Consider the following 15,525-nt stretch of genomic DNA (forward strand, 5'->3'; position numbering starts at 1 on the left):
TATTAGTACTATAATTTAGTTAATATTTTTTTGTATAATTATGGTAGGGACGAAATAAATTATGGTATGGATGAATTTCAATTAATTGATCAAACTTTGTAACTAACCTTAGTTTGGTACGATCTATATTATATTAAAAGGAAGGTAGTGAAACATGAGGTTAAGCCAAGTGTCAAGCTAAAAAAAAGCCACTTGGCAATTTTAAGACAACGTTAAAAATTTGAATTATAAATGGAAACATAATTAATGGAAGTAGTAGTTCAATAAGAATTATTTTTTAATTGTGATACAAATCTCTATTAGTAGTATAATTTAGTTAACATTTTTTTGTATAATTATGGTAGGGACGAATTTAATTAATTGATCAAGCTTTGTAACTGACCTTATATATTATATTAAAAGGAGAGTAGCGAAGCATGATATTAAGCCAAGTGGCAAGCTAAAAAAAGTCACTTGGCAATTTTAAGACAACATTAAAAATTTGAATTATAAATGGAAATATAATTAGTGGAAGTAGTAGTTCAACAAGAATTATTTTTTAATTATGACACAAATCTCTATTAGTAGTATAATCTATATCTATATTATATTAAAAGGAGAGTAGTGAAGCATGACATTAAGCCAAGTGGCAAGCTAAAAAAAAGCCACTTGGCAATTTTAAGATAATATTAAAAATTTGAATTATAAATGGAAACATAATTAATGAAATAGTAGTTCAATAAGAATTATTTTTTAATTATGATACAAATCTCTATTAGTAGTATAATTTAGTTAACATTTTTTTTAATAGTTATGGTAGGGCTGAAATAAATTATGGTAGAGACGAATTTTAATTAATTGATCACGCTTTGTAACTGACCTTATTTTGGTACAATATACATTACTGTATGTATCTTTAATTAAAATTTTATGCATAATTTAGTTATGGTAGGTATCCTTTTTTGAAAAATAATCAATTAAATTTTCGTTTTGTATCTTACACATTAATTTTAAGTTGAAATAGTAATTCTTTATTTAGTACAAACTTTGTATCTAACTTTATTTGGGTGCAATATAAATTACTGTAGGTATTTTTAATTAAAATTTTGTGTATAATTCAGTTATGGTAGGTTTCTGTTTTTAAGAAAGAATTAATTAAATTTTTATTTTGTATCTTACACATTAATTTTAAGTTGAAATAATAATTTTTTATTTAGTACAAGCTTTGTATCTGACCTTATTTGTGAACGATATACATTACTATAGGTACCTTTAATTAAATTTTGTGCATAATTCAATTATGATAGGAAAAATAATTAAATAGTTTTATTTATATATATATATATATATATAATAAAGTTATATTAATGTTGACAATTCGGACAATAAATATTTTATACATAAATAAATATTTCTTAAAATAATAGTGAAAATATTGTGAAGATAATTAGAGTTTTTACGATTAATATTTGAATTGAGTATTGCTAGGTTAAGTTTGAAAGTATAAGATGATTTTTGAAAATGTGGTCCAATGGAGAAAATAGAAGAATAAGATATATTTGAATTTGAGATGAGACCTTTTTTTTAATATGATAAGAAAATTCATATTTAAGAATATGAACAATAGAGTCAAAGTTACTATTGAAATAATTTTTATTTATTATTTGTATTATATTAAAATGAATGTGATAAAAGTGGATATTAAATTCAAGTAAACTAATAAAAATCATATGACAACGTTAATAATATTGAGCATTGAATATACAATAGCAAAAATGAGAAACAAACAGAGAAAAAAAATCAAAATTTCTATCATAAAGAACAAAAAAGGATAAAACTTATTTAAATTTGATATAAAAAAGTTTTTTTAAGTATGATAAAAAATGGTCATGATGTGGATAAGGCCACATAACTGAAGTTTAATAGATTAAAAAAAATTTAAAAAATCAAAATACTAATACTAAGAAATAGAAGGGAAATAAAATAGTTTAAAAAAAGTAATAAAGTAAATATATAATGCTTAAAAATATTATTAATAAATTTAAACTATTTGATAATTTTGGGTATTAATTTAAAATAAAATAAATAATTATTTCAAGATTAAAAAATCATACATCGATCTATATAATAATATTAAAGGATATAAACAGATTATGATATTAAATAAAGAGGCATGTTAATGAAAGCCACATAAGAAAATAAAATACTATATACTAGGTAACTTAATAGCAATAATCAAAAATTTTAAAATATTTAATATTAGAAATAGAAGGGAAAGACGATTGAACTTGAGATTTAGATTAAAATTATGATGAAACGCTCAAACTATGGATAAGACTACAAAATTAAAGTTTTACTAGATAAAAAACTAAAAATTGGATAACAAATTAAAACTAAGGAAATACAAAATAAATATCTCGTGTGGTAATTTTATGAACGAAAATTAAAGTCTATTTGTATCCTAACGTTAAAAGAGAAAGAAAATTTAATTACACGTGATACAAAAAACAATTATAAGAAAATTCAATAGATTTAAAATATAATAATAAAAAAATTATCTATTAATATTTTAAACTAATTCAAAGTTATAACTTAAAATAAAATGTGATATTATATATTTTGTTTATTGGTAAAATATTAATGTAAAAATCTAATTAAAATTCATAGTAGGGAAGAGGATGTATAAAGAGGAAAATAGAGATAGTGTGAGAATATTTATACTTTGAATTAATTAAGTATAAGTATATTAAATAATTAAATAATACTCAAAAATATTATTGAAAGATTTAAATGAAAATAGAGTTCCAAGTAAGAGGATAAAAGTACAAAAATAAATTAAATTTTAGGAATAAAAAAATTTATATATATATATAATTATCAAATGGGTAATAAGTAAGATATCAAGTCAATTGGTAAGCTAATAAAAGATCATGTGAATATAACATTATTAAGTAATAGATAATGCAGTAACTATAAGCAAAGATTAAAGAGAGAGTTGTTTTGGTGAAAATGTAGAAGGATAAGACTTATTCGAATTTGCGATGAAACATCAAGTGGTAATAAGAATTTTATTAAATAATATGCTTAAACAAGACATATCACAAACGTGATATGTTTAGTATTATTTAATATTGACCACAAAATAAAATACAAGCACTAAATCAAGGAGTTGGATTGTTACAAATATAAAATAAAAATATAAATAAAAAGAAACATGTTATCTGGAAGTTTTAAATTTTAAGGTAATTCCAATAACTCAAATTATAATTTGATATTTGTGTCCGCGCATCGCGCGGGTACTAATACTAGTATAACTTTAAAGAATAATACAAAAGTCACCCACCCGCATAAACCGAAACCGAAAACAAAAAGCGCAAACCTAAACCATTTATTACAGTATGGTATCGGTGTAACATGTTTTTTTAGACGGAAAAAAGAAACTGAAATACCGAAATTTGAAATCTTCCAAAACCAACCAATGAACACCCCTAGTTACAACCATTAGGAGCCAGCAATTGCAGAAATTTCTAATCACTTAAAGATTTACAAAAACTGAAGGAAGAAAAAAAAAAAAAAAGGCAAGATCAATCTAAGTGACACCAAAAGGCTCAAAAATTGTATTCTACCTCTGACCAGAAAAAGTGAAGCTGTACACTGGGAAACAAAACCAATGCCTTCCATGTAAAATCTGGTAGGCAAAGGTTAGCTAACTCGCAGCAAGCACACGATGCAGGGTGCAGTAACCTTGAAACTTTGACCTGCAAAGATCAGTTATTTCCTTTGGATCCACCAAAAGAAACAACCCTTGGAGAATCAGCAGCAGCTGCTTATGCTGTAACTCTCATGGCTCTTAGCATCTAATATGCTGCATCTAACTAGCGACCAATTTTACTAAGCAGTCAACGTTTTTGCTTCTGACATACAAAACGTATTCCTTGCTTTCCAAGTTCCAAGTTCTTCTTCTTCCCATCATCAAGAGCAACAGACACTATCGATGAGCCTTCAAAGACTTCTATCACTGTCCCTCTATGCCTGAAAAGTATACAAAATTGAAACGTCAAACTAATGCACCTCAAGGAAAGTGTGGCACAGATTTATATGAATCCTTTCCTATATAATTTGATATTTACCAGCAATGCAGTCACAAAACCGAAATGAACTTCAAACTGATAAAATTTAAGCATGCATGGTAATCAGCTTGACATAACAATAAACTTACCAGGTATTATCAGACGGATGATGAACTTCCACTCTCTTTCCTTTTGCATCTTTTCCCAACTTCTGCAGTATCCAGTTAGCATCCATGAACTCGTCCATTGTACTATCCTCATACCACTGAGATGAATTATCATCAGCCTTAGTTGATGCTTTTTCTCCAAAGGCTGGTGGTCTCTTTCTTTTAGACCTCTGACCCTTAACCATGCTTTTCTCCTCCTCCCCAGGAGAAGCCCACGCATTTTGACTTTCATGGTAAGGATTCTTGAACTTGAGCTTTAGAAGAGGTTTTGGATCCTTTCTCGTTGAATTAGATACTGAAGGTGTACTAACTTTCTCGTCGTTCAGGTCATCACAAGAAGCGGGCCCAGCTTCTGCATATTTCGAGGAAGCCAATTTGTTGCCCCTTGTGGCAGGAACTTCAGCTCCAGCCCTTGCAATAACATTACCATCATTGCTTCTTTTTCCTAAGATACCAAAAGTCTTAACCGGAGGAATGGGTCCAGATACATCGGCAAATTTTCCACCAACTTTGGCAGGCAAATGGGTAGCTTCTGAACTTACTTTCTTGATTTTTATTAAATGACTTTCTTTACCCCTAGGATTTTGACCCTTTATTTGGTCCATATGATCCACCTTATGTCCTGCAGACAGAACCGAGAACCAAAAGAAAAGTTACTAATAAACACTAACAAATGCTCCTTCAAAGCAGTAAATTTAATTTTATCTTCATGCCGACCCCCCCCCCGAAGAGAAAGTAAACAAGTTACAACATGTTTTACCCTTTCCACCACCAAATTTAGCCGCAGTGTCATTCCTTTCTGAGTTTTCATTCTCTCTCAGCTGACCAAGATCCTCACTACCTGATAAACAAAGGAAGAACATATAAGAACAGGAATACAGAGCATTGAAACTAATTATGTGAGCTCAAGAAATATTGCCTCCTTAATCAAGCAATTTAGAAATTGAATTGAAAGAATTTCAGGGAACAACAGAGGAAGAGAGACAATTTAGAAATTGGATTTGAAAAAAAAAAATTGGGGCACAAAAGAGGCATTGCCGCCTTCTCATTTCGATGGTGAGCACACTGGTTTACAAATTAAAACCATACTTAAATTTCATAAGGGGTTTTGCATTAGAAAAATAAAATAATATACAGCATGAATCTTTAGTTAGATTTCATGTATTCACCACTTTAGGTTAAATTTTTTTTCTTTTTATCTTTTCGGGGTCATCAACACCTTTCCAGACTGTTCAGCTGCAAGTATCAACGCGGAGAGGAAAGAATCTGAATTATTGTAGCATATAAGAAACTATAAACAAAATATATAGTGAAGGAAACCACACCTGAACAAGAAATGGAGAATTAATCAAGCATACAACAGAAAATACATATGCAAGAAAAGTACATTAGAGATACTTCAGGCTTCTACAAACAAAAAGCAACCCAAGAATCATGGTACTTTATTATATTCCTAATCCAACTTCTATGTCCTTTTTTGTTAACCAATAAATCCTCAAAGGCCAATGGCCCAAGGTTCGAAACTCGGTGGATAATGGGAGACCATCCACCCTTCTCCACTTAAATACCAGGCTTTTGCCTGCGGCAGGGTCTGACTCGTGACATGCGTCTAATCCACTCAACATGCAGTTGCGCTCTTACCACATAAAGCCCTTGCGGCAACTTATACATGAAGTCCGTACAAGTCAAAAAAGAAAAACTCCAAGAAAAATAATATTGCACAGAGGAAAACTATAATCATTTTCTCCCACTGGCAGGACCTTTAGTCTGGATGAGAGAACAATTAAGATAATCATAGCTTTCGTGTCACAAGTGACGAAAGAGAATAGAAAAGCATCTTTACTTTCATCAAATTCTAGGGAGAAGTCATAGTTTATAAACAAGCTTCACCCTAAATATGAAAACAGAAAGCAAGAGAACCCGAAGACATATATAGAAAAGAAATACCATTTGAAGTAGTCAAATCTTGATCTTTCTGACAACTTGAAGCATCGGACTTTGGGGAACCTGCTACATTTTTATTCCGTGAACCCAAATGTATAACAAGCTTTGGACCCTTAGAGGTCTTTGGCATGCTTGTCTGAATCCCAATATCATCCCCATCCAAACGCTGAGGCTTGCTGCCTTTAATTTGAACTGTCCTCTTACCCTTGTTTCCTGTAACCTCATCAATAAATTTGTGCTTTATGACCCCTGCCTGATTAATTGAGCATATACCTTCTGTCAAGCTACCAACAGGAGAAGAAAAGCTATCCAGTTCCCCATAAGCCTGCAATTCTTCATTCTTGACATAACCAGCACCATCAGGATGTGTTTCATTTTGTCCGGTTAAAGACAATTGCTGCCCTTTCTTTTTACCAGATTTCTTGTAAGAAGATTTCTTTCCATAATCCTTGCTCTTTTTGGGAGATTTGTCAACTAAACCTTTAAGAGAAAACTTCAGAGATCGACTATGTTCATTTTTTACTACAGGACCACTATCTTCATCATCTGAAAAGGGTGAAATAGAAAATATTTCATCGTCAACTGGCAACCCAGCTCCTGCCCTCAAACTTGCAATTAAGTCCTTATCAGCTTCATCTCTCCTCCTCCAAAGCTCCTGAACAGCATCCTCAAGATTTCTCACCTGAGAAGCTCAATAGAAAACTATCATGATAAAGTTCTAGTATAAATTTTCTAGTTGAATTAATCCTTGTCGTAAACATACCTGATAACTATTTCCACGGCATGTTGGACAAGCATACTGCAGATTTCCATCCACTTGAAACTGCATATATTTTTCATCACTGCAAAGCAAATACTCATTTTCAAATTAACAGTTCCAATGGAGTCCCTCTCTTGAAGCTTAGTGAAACTACTAGCAAGGTTGCATAAGTTAACAGCTTTATATCGTATGACCGACAGGAGAAAAGAAGTCCCAACTACAAATTCTCAAACCACAAAGATGTCAGGATATTTATATAGCAAAGGACAGAAAAGGAGCTTTCTGGTAATTAGAAGTTGCACCCTGTCAACTGACTCAACTCTTAACAAGGCAGAATGCAGCATAAACAACCCTAAAACGCCATTCAACGATTCAATGAAACAATAAAAGTCAATGTGGAACAGCGAGACTACTTTGAAAACACTTTCCACATAATAACAGAGAAATTCTGCTAAAGAATGCCAATAAAGGTACAGGATGCTGTCAGTAATAGCTGTCTGATATCTAATTCCAGAGCAAAAGCCTAACCTAATGCACATCCATATTGCACATGTGTCAAGAAACAATATTGCATTTCATAACAAAGGCACCAATGCAAAAACCAATAAATTAATAATCTTATTGGCAATAATTAAGCAAACCTGATGCCATCGCATTGGCAGTGCACCCAGCGCTGGCAAATGTCACAGCAAACCATAGGTGTTGCTTCAGAATCTCTATAAACCTACAGTACAAAAAACAATTAATTGCATTCCTCATACACGTGGGAAAAACCACTCAATTACTTTGCAAAGGAAACAAGCACAAGGCATTCCATAACAGTAGCTGACAAAATAGCCATTTACATTAGTAAACCACCATATTACAATTAACCTCTTGAATTAAAAAAAATAAAGTGAAGCTCAGATAATTAAAACCACCATACTATGTACCTTCAAACAAACAGGACAGTAGTTTCCCTTCACAAATAATCTTCCGCAAGCATCACAACAAGTGTATCCTAAAAACCACCTGCAATAGATCAAGATATCAATAGTTTAGAAAAAATAGGATATGCAGTCAGCAGTGATACCAAATTAAGGAAATTAACATTAATACGCTAAGCGGCAAGAGTAACTGCAGGATAACTTGAGAATTCAACTTAATGTCAACATGCCTTAAATGATTTTCATATATCACATGCACACAGCAATATCCGATGCTATCGCAATACTTTGTATGTGGAATCTTAAAAAAGCATCAATGCGAAAATCATCGGTGCTATGGGCAAGCCCAAAACTAGAGAACTGAGTAAATTGCTCTCAAAGCCCCTTACATAATATATAATGGAAACCAAATATAACTCCTACATGATGCTCCTCTATGAATATACAGAAAAACGACATACAAAGGACATACAAAATAAGCGTATTAACCAAAATGCAGTTAATCGTAGTGTCCAATTAACAAAAAAAGATATTGCAAAACTTGCATCCAAGAGAATTTCCACCAACTGCTCACACTACATACCTTACGCTCAGGCCATTTCCTGGAACATTAGAACCACAGCTGTGACACTTTGTGTGTTTGGGGCATAAATAAGGTCCACTGCTAACGTTCTGCACATTCCCAAAGCAATTAAGTGCATTATTTTTTCTTTCTTTTTTCTTAAAAAGGACAATTAAGTGCTTTCTACTTTTATCTCCTTCCTCTCTTTTTTTATAGGCAAGTGCATTCTACTTTTGTCATTCTATGGAACTGGAGGAGTAAGAAACAAGAATCCACCTTGTGTGGAGGCTGCATACAGTAACAGTGATAAGCTCCATCACACCTTTTGCAAAACATGAACTTGTTCGGATCTCCAGTTCTTCGACAGGCCTGCACCAAACAAGGAGCATATAGTCAGTACTCAGTAGATAGGAGCAATATAGTGAGTTGCTCGGACTTGGGTGCGGGTATCCGATACGGGGACGGATCCGAGTATCGAATTCGGCAAAATCTAAATTTTAAGATTGGGGGTGCGGATCCGGATATGGATGCAGGGATTCGGCTAATAAAAAATAGAGCTATAAAAATATTGTAAATTTTGAGAGATATTCTGTGAAAAACTTACATGAATATTGTAAAATTCAATCTTTCATTCTCCAAGATGAACATTATTCTTTCATTCTCCTAAATCTGTTTTATTTTTGATTTTGAGAAATCAAAATCTCAATTTTTCTCCCAAATTAGTCGATGGACTCCGGTCAAAGTGTCCGAAGTCAGTTGACCGTATCCGGGACGTATCCTGCTCCCGTCCCTGTCTCGTATCGAGACGGGGATGGCACCAAAATCGAAGTGTCCGCGCAACTTAGATATAGCGCGCATAAGAACATGACTTGAACAATAACATAGACATCAAATTGCCAAAAATGCAAAGCATTTAGAAAATGATGCGGAATGCATGTCCAATCATTTATAACCCTACTTGATAGGGACACTTCCAATAGTTTTTTAAGAATATTTCATACTTCAAGAGTTCTTTCCAAATTAATATGTTTGATCATCAATATTTGCGCAGAAACTGTGCTTCATGTGATGCTATCTCAAATAGATTCGCAACCGACCTTGCAGTTCAACATAACAGGATAAGATAAGAAGACATTATCAGTAACATCTTGTCATCCATGACCATCAAACACTCAAATAGAAAGGAAAGATAATAGGTTAATAGCCTTTGACATTTATATTTATGTTATATCGTCAGCACATATAAACTCAAATCTCATGAGAGCAAATCTAGTCCTTATTTACTGATACTGTCATGTTCCACCCTCTACTCCAAACAATCAAAAACATTTCTGATATCCTCATATTACCACAATCCACAACAAATAGACCCACTCCTGCCCATGCAACCTCCATAGCAACACCTATATGCAGCAAAACCTTCAATTTGCGTGATATGAGCCGAATTCAGTCCTTGCAGTCTCTCAGACAATAAAATAACAATTCCAAGAGCACCATCCATTGACACCCTTTACCACCCCTTCCTCCAACATGTCAACCTTCCACACATCCTCAAATCCAGTGTTAATACAAGCTAGCGATGACGATGTGACGTGAAATGAGGGGTTATTGCTTCATGTGTGATGTCACGCGCTTTGGAGAAACGTGGTTAAGAGGGTGAGACAGAAATTATTTTCACGGTCAATTTATTTCAAACTGACTTTAAAATATGGAGGGAAAATAGAAAAGGGGGGCAAGAAGAGTAGATCCTCTATATATGAGTACTATGAGTCCTATCTACAATTAAGTCTTCTGCTTGTCATGGTTGTCTTCTTTTTCTTTGTTTCAAGTTTCTAACACCTCTTCTTCTTTTACTATTTTTCTTTGTATTTTCTTAAAATTAAAAAATTTCTTCGTTTTCTTCTTGAAAGGTGACTCTTTCTTAGTATGCAAATGCCTTCTTCAACTACTTCTGATTTTGAACTTCTTTATTGCTTCTCTTCCGACTTTCTCCATAGTTACTAAAGCAATTCAATATGACACTGAATGCTGCACCCTAATCCTTTTCTATTTACAAGTACTGCTGCAAACTAATTCTTCTTACAATTGATTAATTCTTTTTATTGTCGATTAATTGAGAATTAAAATCAATGTTGCTATTGACGTTTTATTCTGTGACCTTATGAAACTTTATTTTCATTATATTAAATTTGAGGTGTTAGCCTACATATTTTCATTCTTGTATAACAGGTACTGAAAATAATACTAATATTTTTTAATCAGCTAATAATAATGTTAATCGTATTTGATCTTAGAAGTACTAAATTCATATATTTAGGTAATTTTATATGTTTAATGATTCGTACGCTTGACTTCGACAAAGCATGTGCTTTGATTCTTGCTTCTTGCTCTTTGATTAAAGCTTCATTTTTCTTTTTGCAATTATCACTTTTAAAAATACTGCTCAAATCCTACGAATATCCCAACCTACAAACCCATGTTTCTACCACATGAAACCTCCATAGTAAAATCTAGATGCAGTGGGCAAGTTTCTTGGTGCCGCAAGAGTGAGTAGCAAAGGAAGGAGTAAAGGTTAAAGGCCAGTTGGTTCTAACATTTTGTTTGATTTGGTTAGGTGGTTAGAATGACTAAACTACCTCATTCCGAACAATGTGAAGGTTTAATGTGCAATGAGTTCTAAAACAGAAACTAAAATCAAAATCAGCAAAGAACAGAAGGTTAAAAGTGCAAAAGACCAAAACAGAAAGCTGGAGAAAGAAAGGGGAAGAACAAAAGGCAAAAAAAGGAAAATCTAATGATTCAGAAAGACCTCCCAACTAAACATGAAAAAATTTACACCATAAAAGGTGAAACACGGAACTACAATGACTCATTCCACATTAAATGACTTCTTACAACCAGGGATTGGGGTTTCGGCAAGAGGACCAGGGATTGGGGCCATTATTGCTTGCTGCTTATTTGGCTTTGACATGGTGCATATAGTAGAAACTAGAAACAAGTTCACAAACGTTTCAAGACCAAAGACTGCAAGGTACTTGATCCAGCAGAGAGTAGTCTTCCCCGTTTCTTAGAGGAGTTGGTATGGCAAATTGGTTAGTAACTAATGGGTTTGCGTATAGGTGAGGCCATGGGTCAAGTTCTACCTGTTCCACCATATGATTGATCGGCATACATCATACACATACTGAGGGATCCAGCTGAGAGCATTGACTTAAAAGCAATATCCTTGTTTCTCAATTGACTGCACATAGAGATATGGAAAGAACTTCTTTCTATTATTATGACACCCACCTTACCCAAGATCCTTTTTTCTAACTTTCCTGTGTTGCACTGAAAAAAAAAGGACCTAAGAGACGAGCGTCTTCTCTCAGGTTTCTTCCTCCCGCGCCCGTCACCGCCCAGCCCGCGTTAGAGGGGAAGATTAGCAAAGCAGGAAAATTGGTGTACCTTACCCAAGATTTGTGTGTCAAAACAGACATGGGTGACCTTTCGTAGGGCTAGGCAGCAGGCTAGAACCTCAATTTGCTACACACGGCTAGTCGTGGCAAAATAGATAAAAAAAACAGTTATCCATCCATATTATCCACCAAAAAATAGGCTAGATAATGAACTTTTTAAAACTGAGTCAAATACAGATAAGAACCATATTATCCACTTAGAAAATGGATAACCAATGGATAACTAATGGGTTTAACTTTTACGTAAAGACTCAAACCGGGGATTCATCAAGCTTGAGAGACTAGGAATTCTCCCAAAAATGATCATATTCAAAAAGCCATGGATAATATGGTTACCCATAATATTATCCGCTAGTTAAACCAATTTTCTATCCGTATTAAATATGGATCGCGTCGAATAATTTATCCGCTTTTGAACGACCCATTTTTTACCCACCCATATTCGACCCGACCGTTTGCCACCCCTACATACGGCTAGCAAGAAAATTAGGGCATGATAAATTCATTTTTTACATTTTTTTAGGTAATAAAAGTCAATGTTTTGTCCAATAATATTTGACCCTCTTATTCACAAAAAGAACAAGAAAGCAACTCATCGCACAATAGACTTTCTATCGGCAGCCTTTAAAAAAGCAAAACCACCTACTTTTCATTATTGAAAAGAATCAAAAGTTTTACCTCACAAAGCCGGCACGAGGGACATGTCCACGAACTCCAATGAAAGAGATCTGCAGAAAGGAGCATATTAGCAAAAGCACATCACTAAAACTAACAAATCTTGTAACCTAGAATAGTACCTCTATGTTGACCCCAAGCTTTCAGGCAGCCTCGGTGATACTTCTTTCCACAACTTTTGCATGACATCATTTTCCTTGCTTTTTCACTTCCTTCATTTTCACCACAAAAGCATAACCTACACATCACTTTGACATTTGACAGACCCTGTTCTTCTCCACCAACATCTTTCACGGAGCCCTGAGGATAGAAATTTATTTTTAATTAAAAAAATTTAATACTATCATGTAACCTTTTATGATTCCATCCCCCTCCCCATAAAAGAAAATGAATATCAGTAGAATGAGCAATGAAAATGGGCTATTAAATATTCAGTAACAATGCACCTTTAGATTATGAATATTCAGCTGGTACGTGACAACAGCTATTTGGTTGAATTTGTGGAACGACTAAACGAAACATCCTAACAGTTATCATGTTCAAAAACTCACACCTCAGTGGGTATTTAGATTTTCAAATCCAACAGGCTTCTAGATAAGTGCCTTTGTTTGAAGTGCTAGCCTTTAAGGGTCGTTTAGTTAACATACTTATTATGCGGGAATCATAATGCAGGGATTGTTTATGCAGTGATTAATAATTAAGGGATTGTCATGTGGTGATTAACAATGAAGATTGTTATACATGAATTACGTTAAAGGGGCATTTTTGTCTCTAAATAGTTTAATCCCACATTGTTAATACATGTATACTTATACCACATCCTATTGCACAAAATATAATTCATAGATTCCCGCATAACTTAATGCGCACATTATGTGATACTGCAACCAAAGGTGTTGTTGCCGTGACTAATTTTTTTTATGCAGCCAACCAGACACTATTATCTTATGGGGATTTTTATGCTGAGATTAATTATTGCAATACATCAACTAATGACCCCTTAGAGCATAATGTCTACGGCTGTCCACTTCATAGAATAATTTCACGTTCTCAAGTTAATATATTCAAGAACTTATAGACTAGACCAAAAAGTAAAGATTGGATCATGTAACTAACATGCATTTAACCAAAAGTCTTCACTAAACATAATCGCCTCTCACAATGAAAAGGAATTCAACAGCCAATCTATTACCTGAACTAAGGGTGTGTACATTCTCCTGGAAAAGGGACTCATACATTATATAATTCAAACACTAAACAAACCATGAATTTCTCAATCCTATAGGAAGCACCATCAATGCACTCTCTTTTAATAAAAAATATCAGGACAGGCTAAATCCTTGGTGTACCTTTTCTCCTCTTGAAGTGGAACACTATACAAACACTTAATAATCTAAAACATATGGAGTTAAATATTCACTTACTTCATCAAAAAAAACATATGGAGTTAAATAATCAGGTACCCTTAAAGAATTCATTCAACCTAGAACGTCTTAATTCTTTCCTCACTAGACAAAAGAAGCTACGCACTAAAAGATAAAGTAACAGCAATGGTGATGGCATTAGGCAATGATGATGATATGAGCTGAGCTAATGAAAGAAATGAGGATTCATATCGCCGAACCCAACTTGTTTGGGATTGAGGCATAGTTGTTGTTGTTGTTGTTGTTGTTTTTGTAATAGTGATGGCATTATCCACACGAAATATAAAGAGATAGTAACTTGGAAACAGATCATCTCACTCAGAAACCATATATTCCATTATCCTGATTATGATAAATTGAACTAAAAAACAAGTGTAGTAATTCAAAAAAACAAACTTTCTCGAAATACAAGAAGAAAAGGCCTACAGTTACTAACCTCCAGATCTCCAGACTCGAATCTTCTAGCGAAATCCTCAGCTACCATAGATGCAGCAGCAGCTTTCTTCTGCAAGGCAGCACGCTTAGTCTGTGCTGAAGCAATAGCAGCTGCCTCCTCCCCATCCCCGCCACCACCCCCATCACCTACCGCCACTTGCTGGGGAGGCTGTGGAGCAACAACAATCTTGGGCACCTTAACCTGAATTGTGGCACCTTCTTTAGCCTTAAGCAACCATGGGTCCTTAAGAAACTCCTCAACCCTAACCACATCTTCCAAGAACTCATTTTTACCCTTTGGAAACCCAAGTGGGCAGTAACAGATCCTTCGACTACACCAAAAAAGAACCAAAACCCACAACCAAAATTAGAAACACTCAACTGGGTCAGCAAAATACAAAGAAAACAACAAAAGATCACAAAATAAAGAACCCCATTTGGGTTCCATCGATAAATAGAGAGAGAAATATCAGATCTTCCAGCTACACCACAAAATAGCGAAACCCCGCTTAAACAAACCCCAGGTAAACAACTAAAAAACATAAAACAGAGAAACCCATATGGTATCCTTGGATAATAAGAGAGAGAGTAGAGAGAAAGAGTGATAAAAAGAGAGGAAGAGAGAAAAATAAACAAAATTATGTTCAAAAAATAGGAAAATAAAAGACTGAGGGGGGAGTTTGTAGTACCAGGTAATTGGGCAAGCTACGTGAAAGGCCATACGCGAGATAAAGATTTTGGTTGTATGAGAAATTTTTGAAGAGTTTAAATTGGGAAAAGCCCTTTTGGGGGAAAAGAGAGAGATTAAGGAAGGGGTTTGGGTGTGGGGTGTCGGGGTCTCGGGGATATACAGAAGTTTATAAGGTGATGAAAGTTTTCAAATTTGGCCCATTGAAGTTTTGAAATATGTTAATAGAATCCACGATATTTATAGAGTAGTGGAAAAAGGGGAAAAGCTCTTAAGAGATAAAACTTTGAGAAAGAAACCTATGTTCCCTTAAGTTTGGGGTTAATATGTCCATAAAATACAACATCAATTATAAATAGTCCTTTTTCTAAAGGAATTTTTACATTCCTATGCTATATAGAAAACTATATTACCCTCAATATTTAAGATTTGATATA

General features: G+C 33.8%; 1 protein-coding gene across 1 annotated transcript; it reads right to left on the reverse strand.

The window, feature by feature from the left end:
- Positions 1–3,366: 3,366 nt before the first annotated feature.
- Positions 3,367–15,247, reverse strand: LOC107785682 (uncharacterized). The gene is made up of 13 exons (XM_075244022.1): positions 15,090–15,247; positions 14,402–14,732; positions 12,664–12,841; positions 12,545–12,594; positions 8,685–8,777; positions 8,430–8,518; positions 7,853–7,931; positions 7,562–7,644; positions 6,924–7,002; positions 6,164–6,842; positions 4,977–5,057; positions 4,199–4,838; positions 3,367–4,011 (listed from the first exon to the last, which is right to left on the reverse strand). Exons 1-13 carry the CDS (start codon positions 15,119–15,121, stop codon positions 3,879–3,881), a joined length of 2,547 nt encoding a protein of 848 aa, XP_075100123.1. The 5' UTR covers positions 15,122–15,247; the 3' UTR covers positions 3,367–3,878.
- Between the last annotated feature and the right edge of the window lie 278 nt (positions 15,248–15,525).

Source organism: Nicotiana tabacum, chromosome 22 (assembly GCF_000715075.1).
Source record: "Nicotiana tabacum cultivar K326 chromosome 22, ASM71507v2, whole genome shotgun sequence".
Classification (NCBI taxonomy): domain Eukaryota; kingdom Viridiplantae; phylum Streptophyta; class Magnoliopsida; order Solanales; family Solanaceae; genus Nicotiana; species Nicotiana tabacum.

Bases quoted from the DNA above. Each gene is read 5' to 3' on its own strand.
- LOC107785682 (XM_075244022.1), bottom strand. From the start codon at position 15,121: ATGGCCTTTCACGTAGCTTGCCCAATTACCTG. The intron at 12,595-12,663 runs GTACTATTCTAG...TCCTTTCTGCAG, and splicing joins AGCTTGGGGTCAACATAGAG to ATCTCTTTCATTGGAGTTCG. The intron at 7,932-8,429 runs GTATGTAGTGTG...GATCTATTGCAG, and splicing joins GGAAATGGCCTGAGCGTAAG to GTGGTTTTTAGGATACACTT.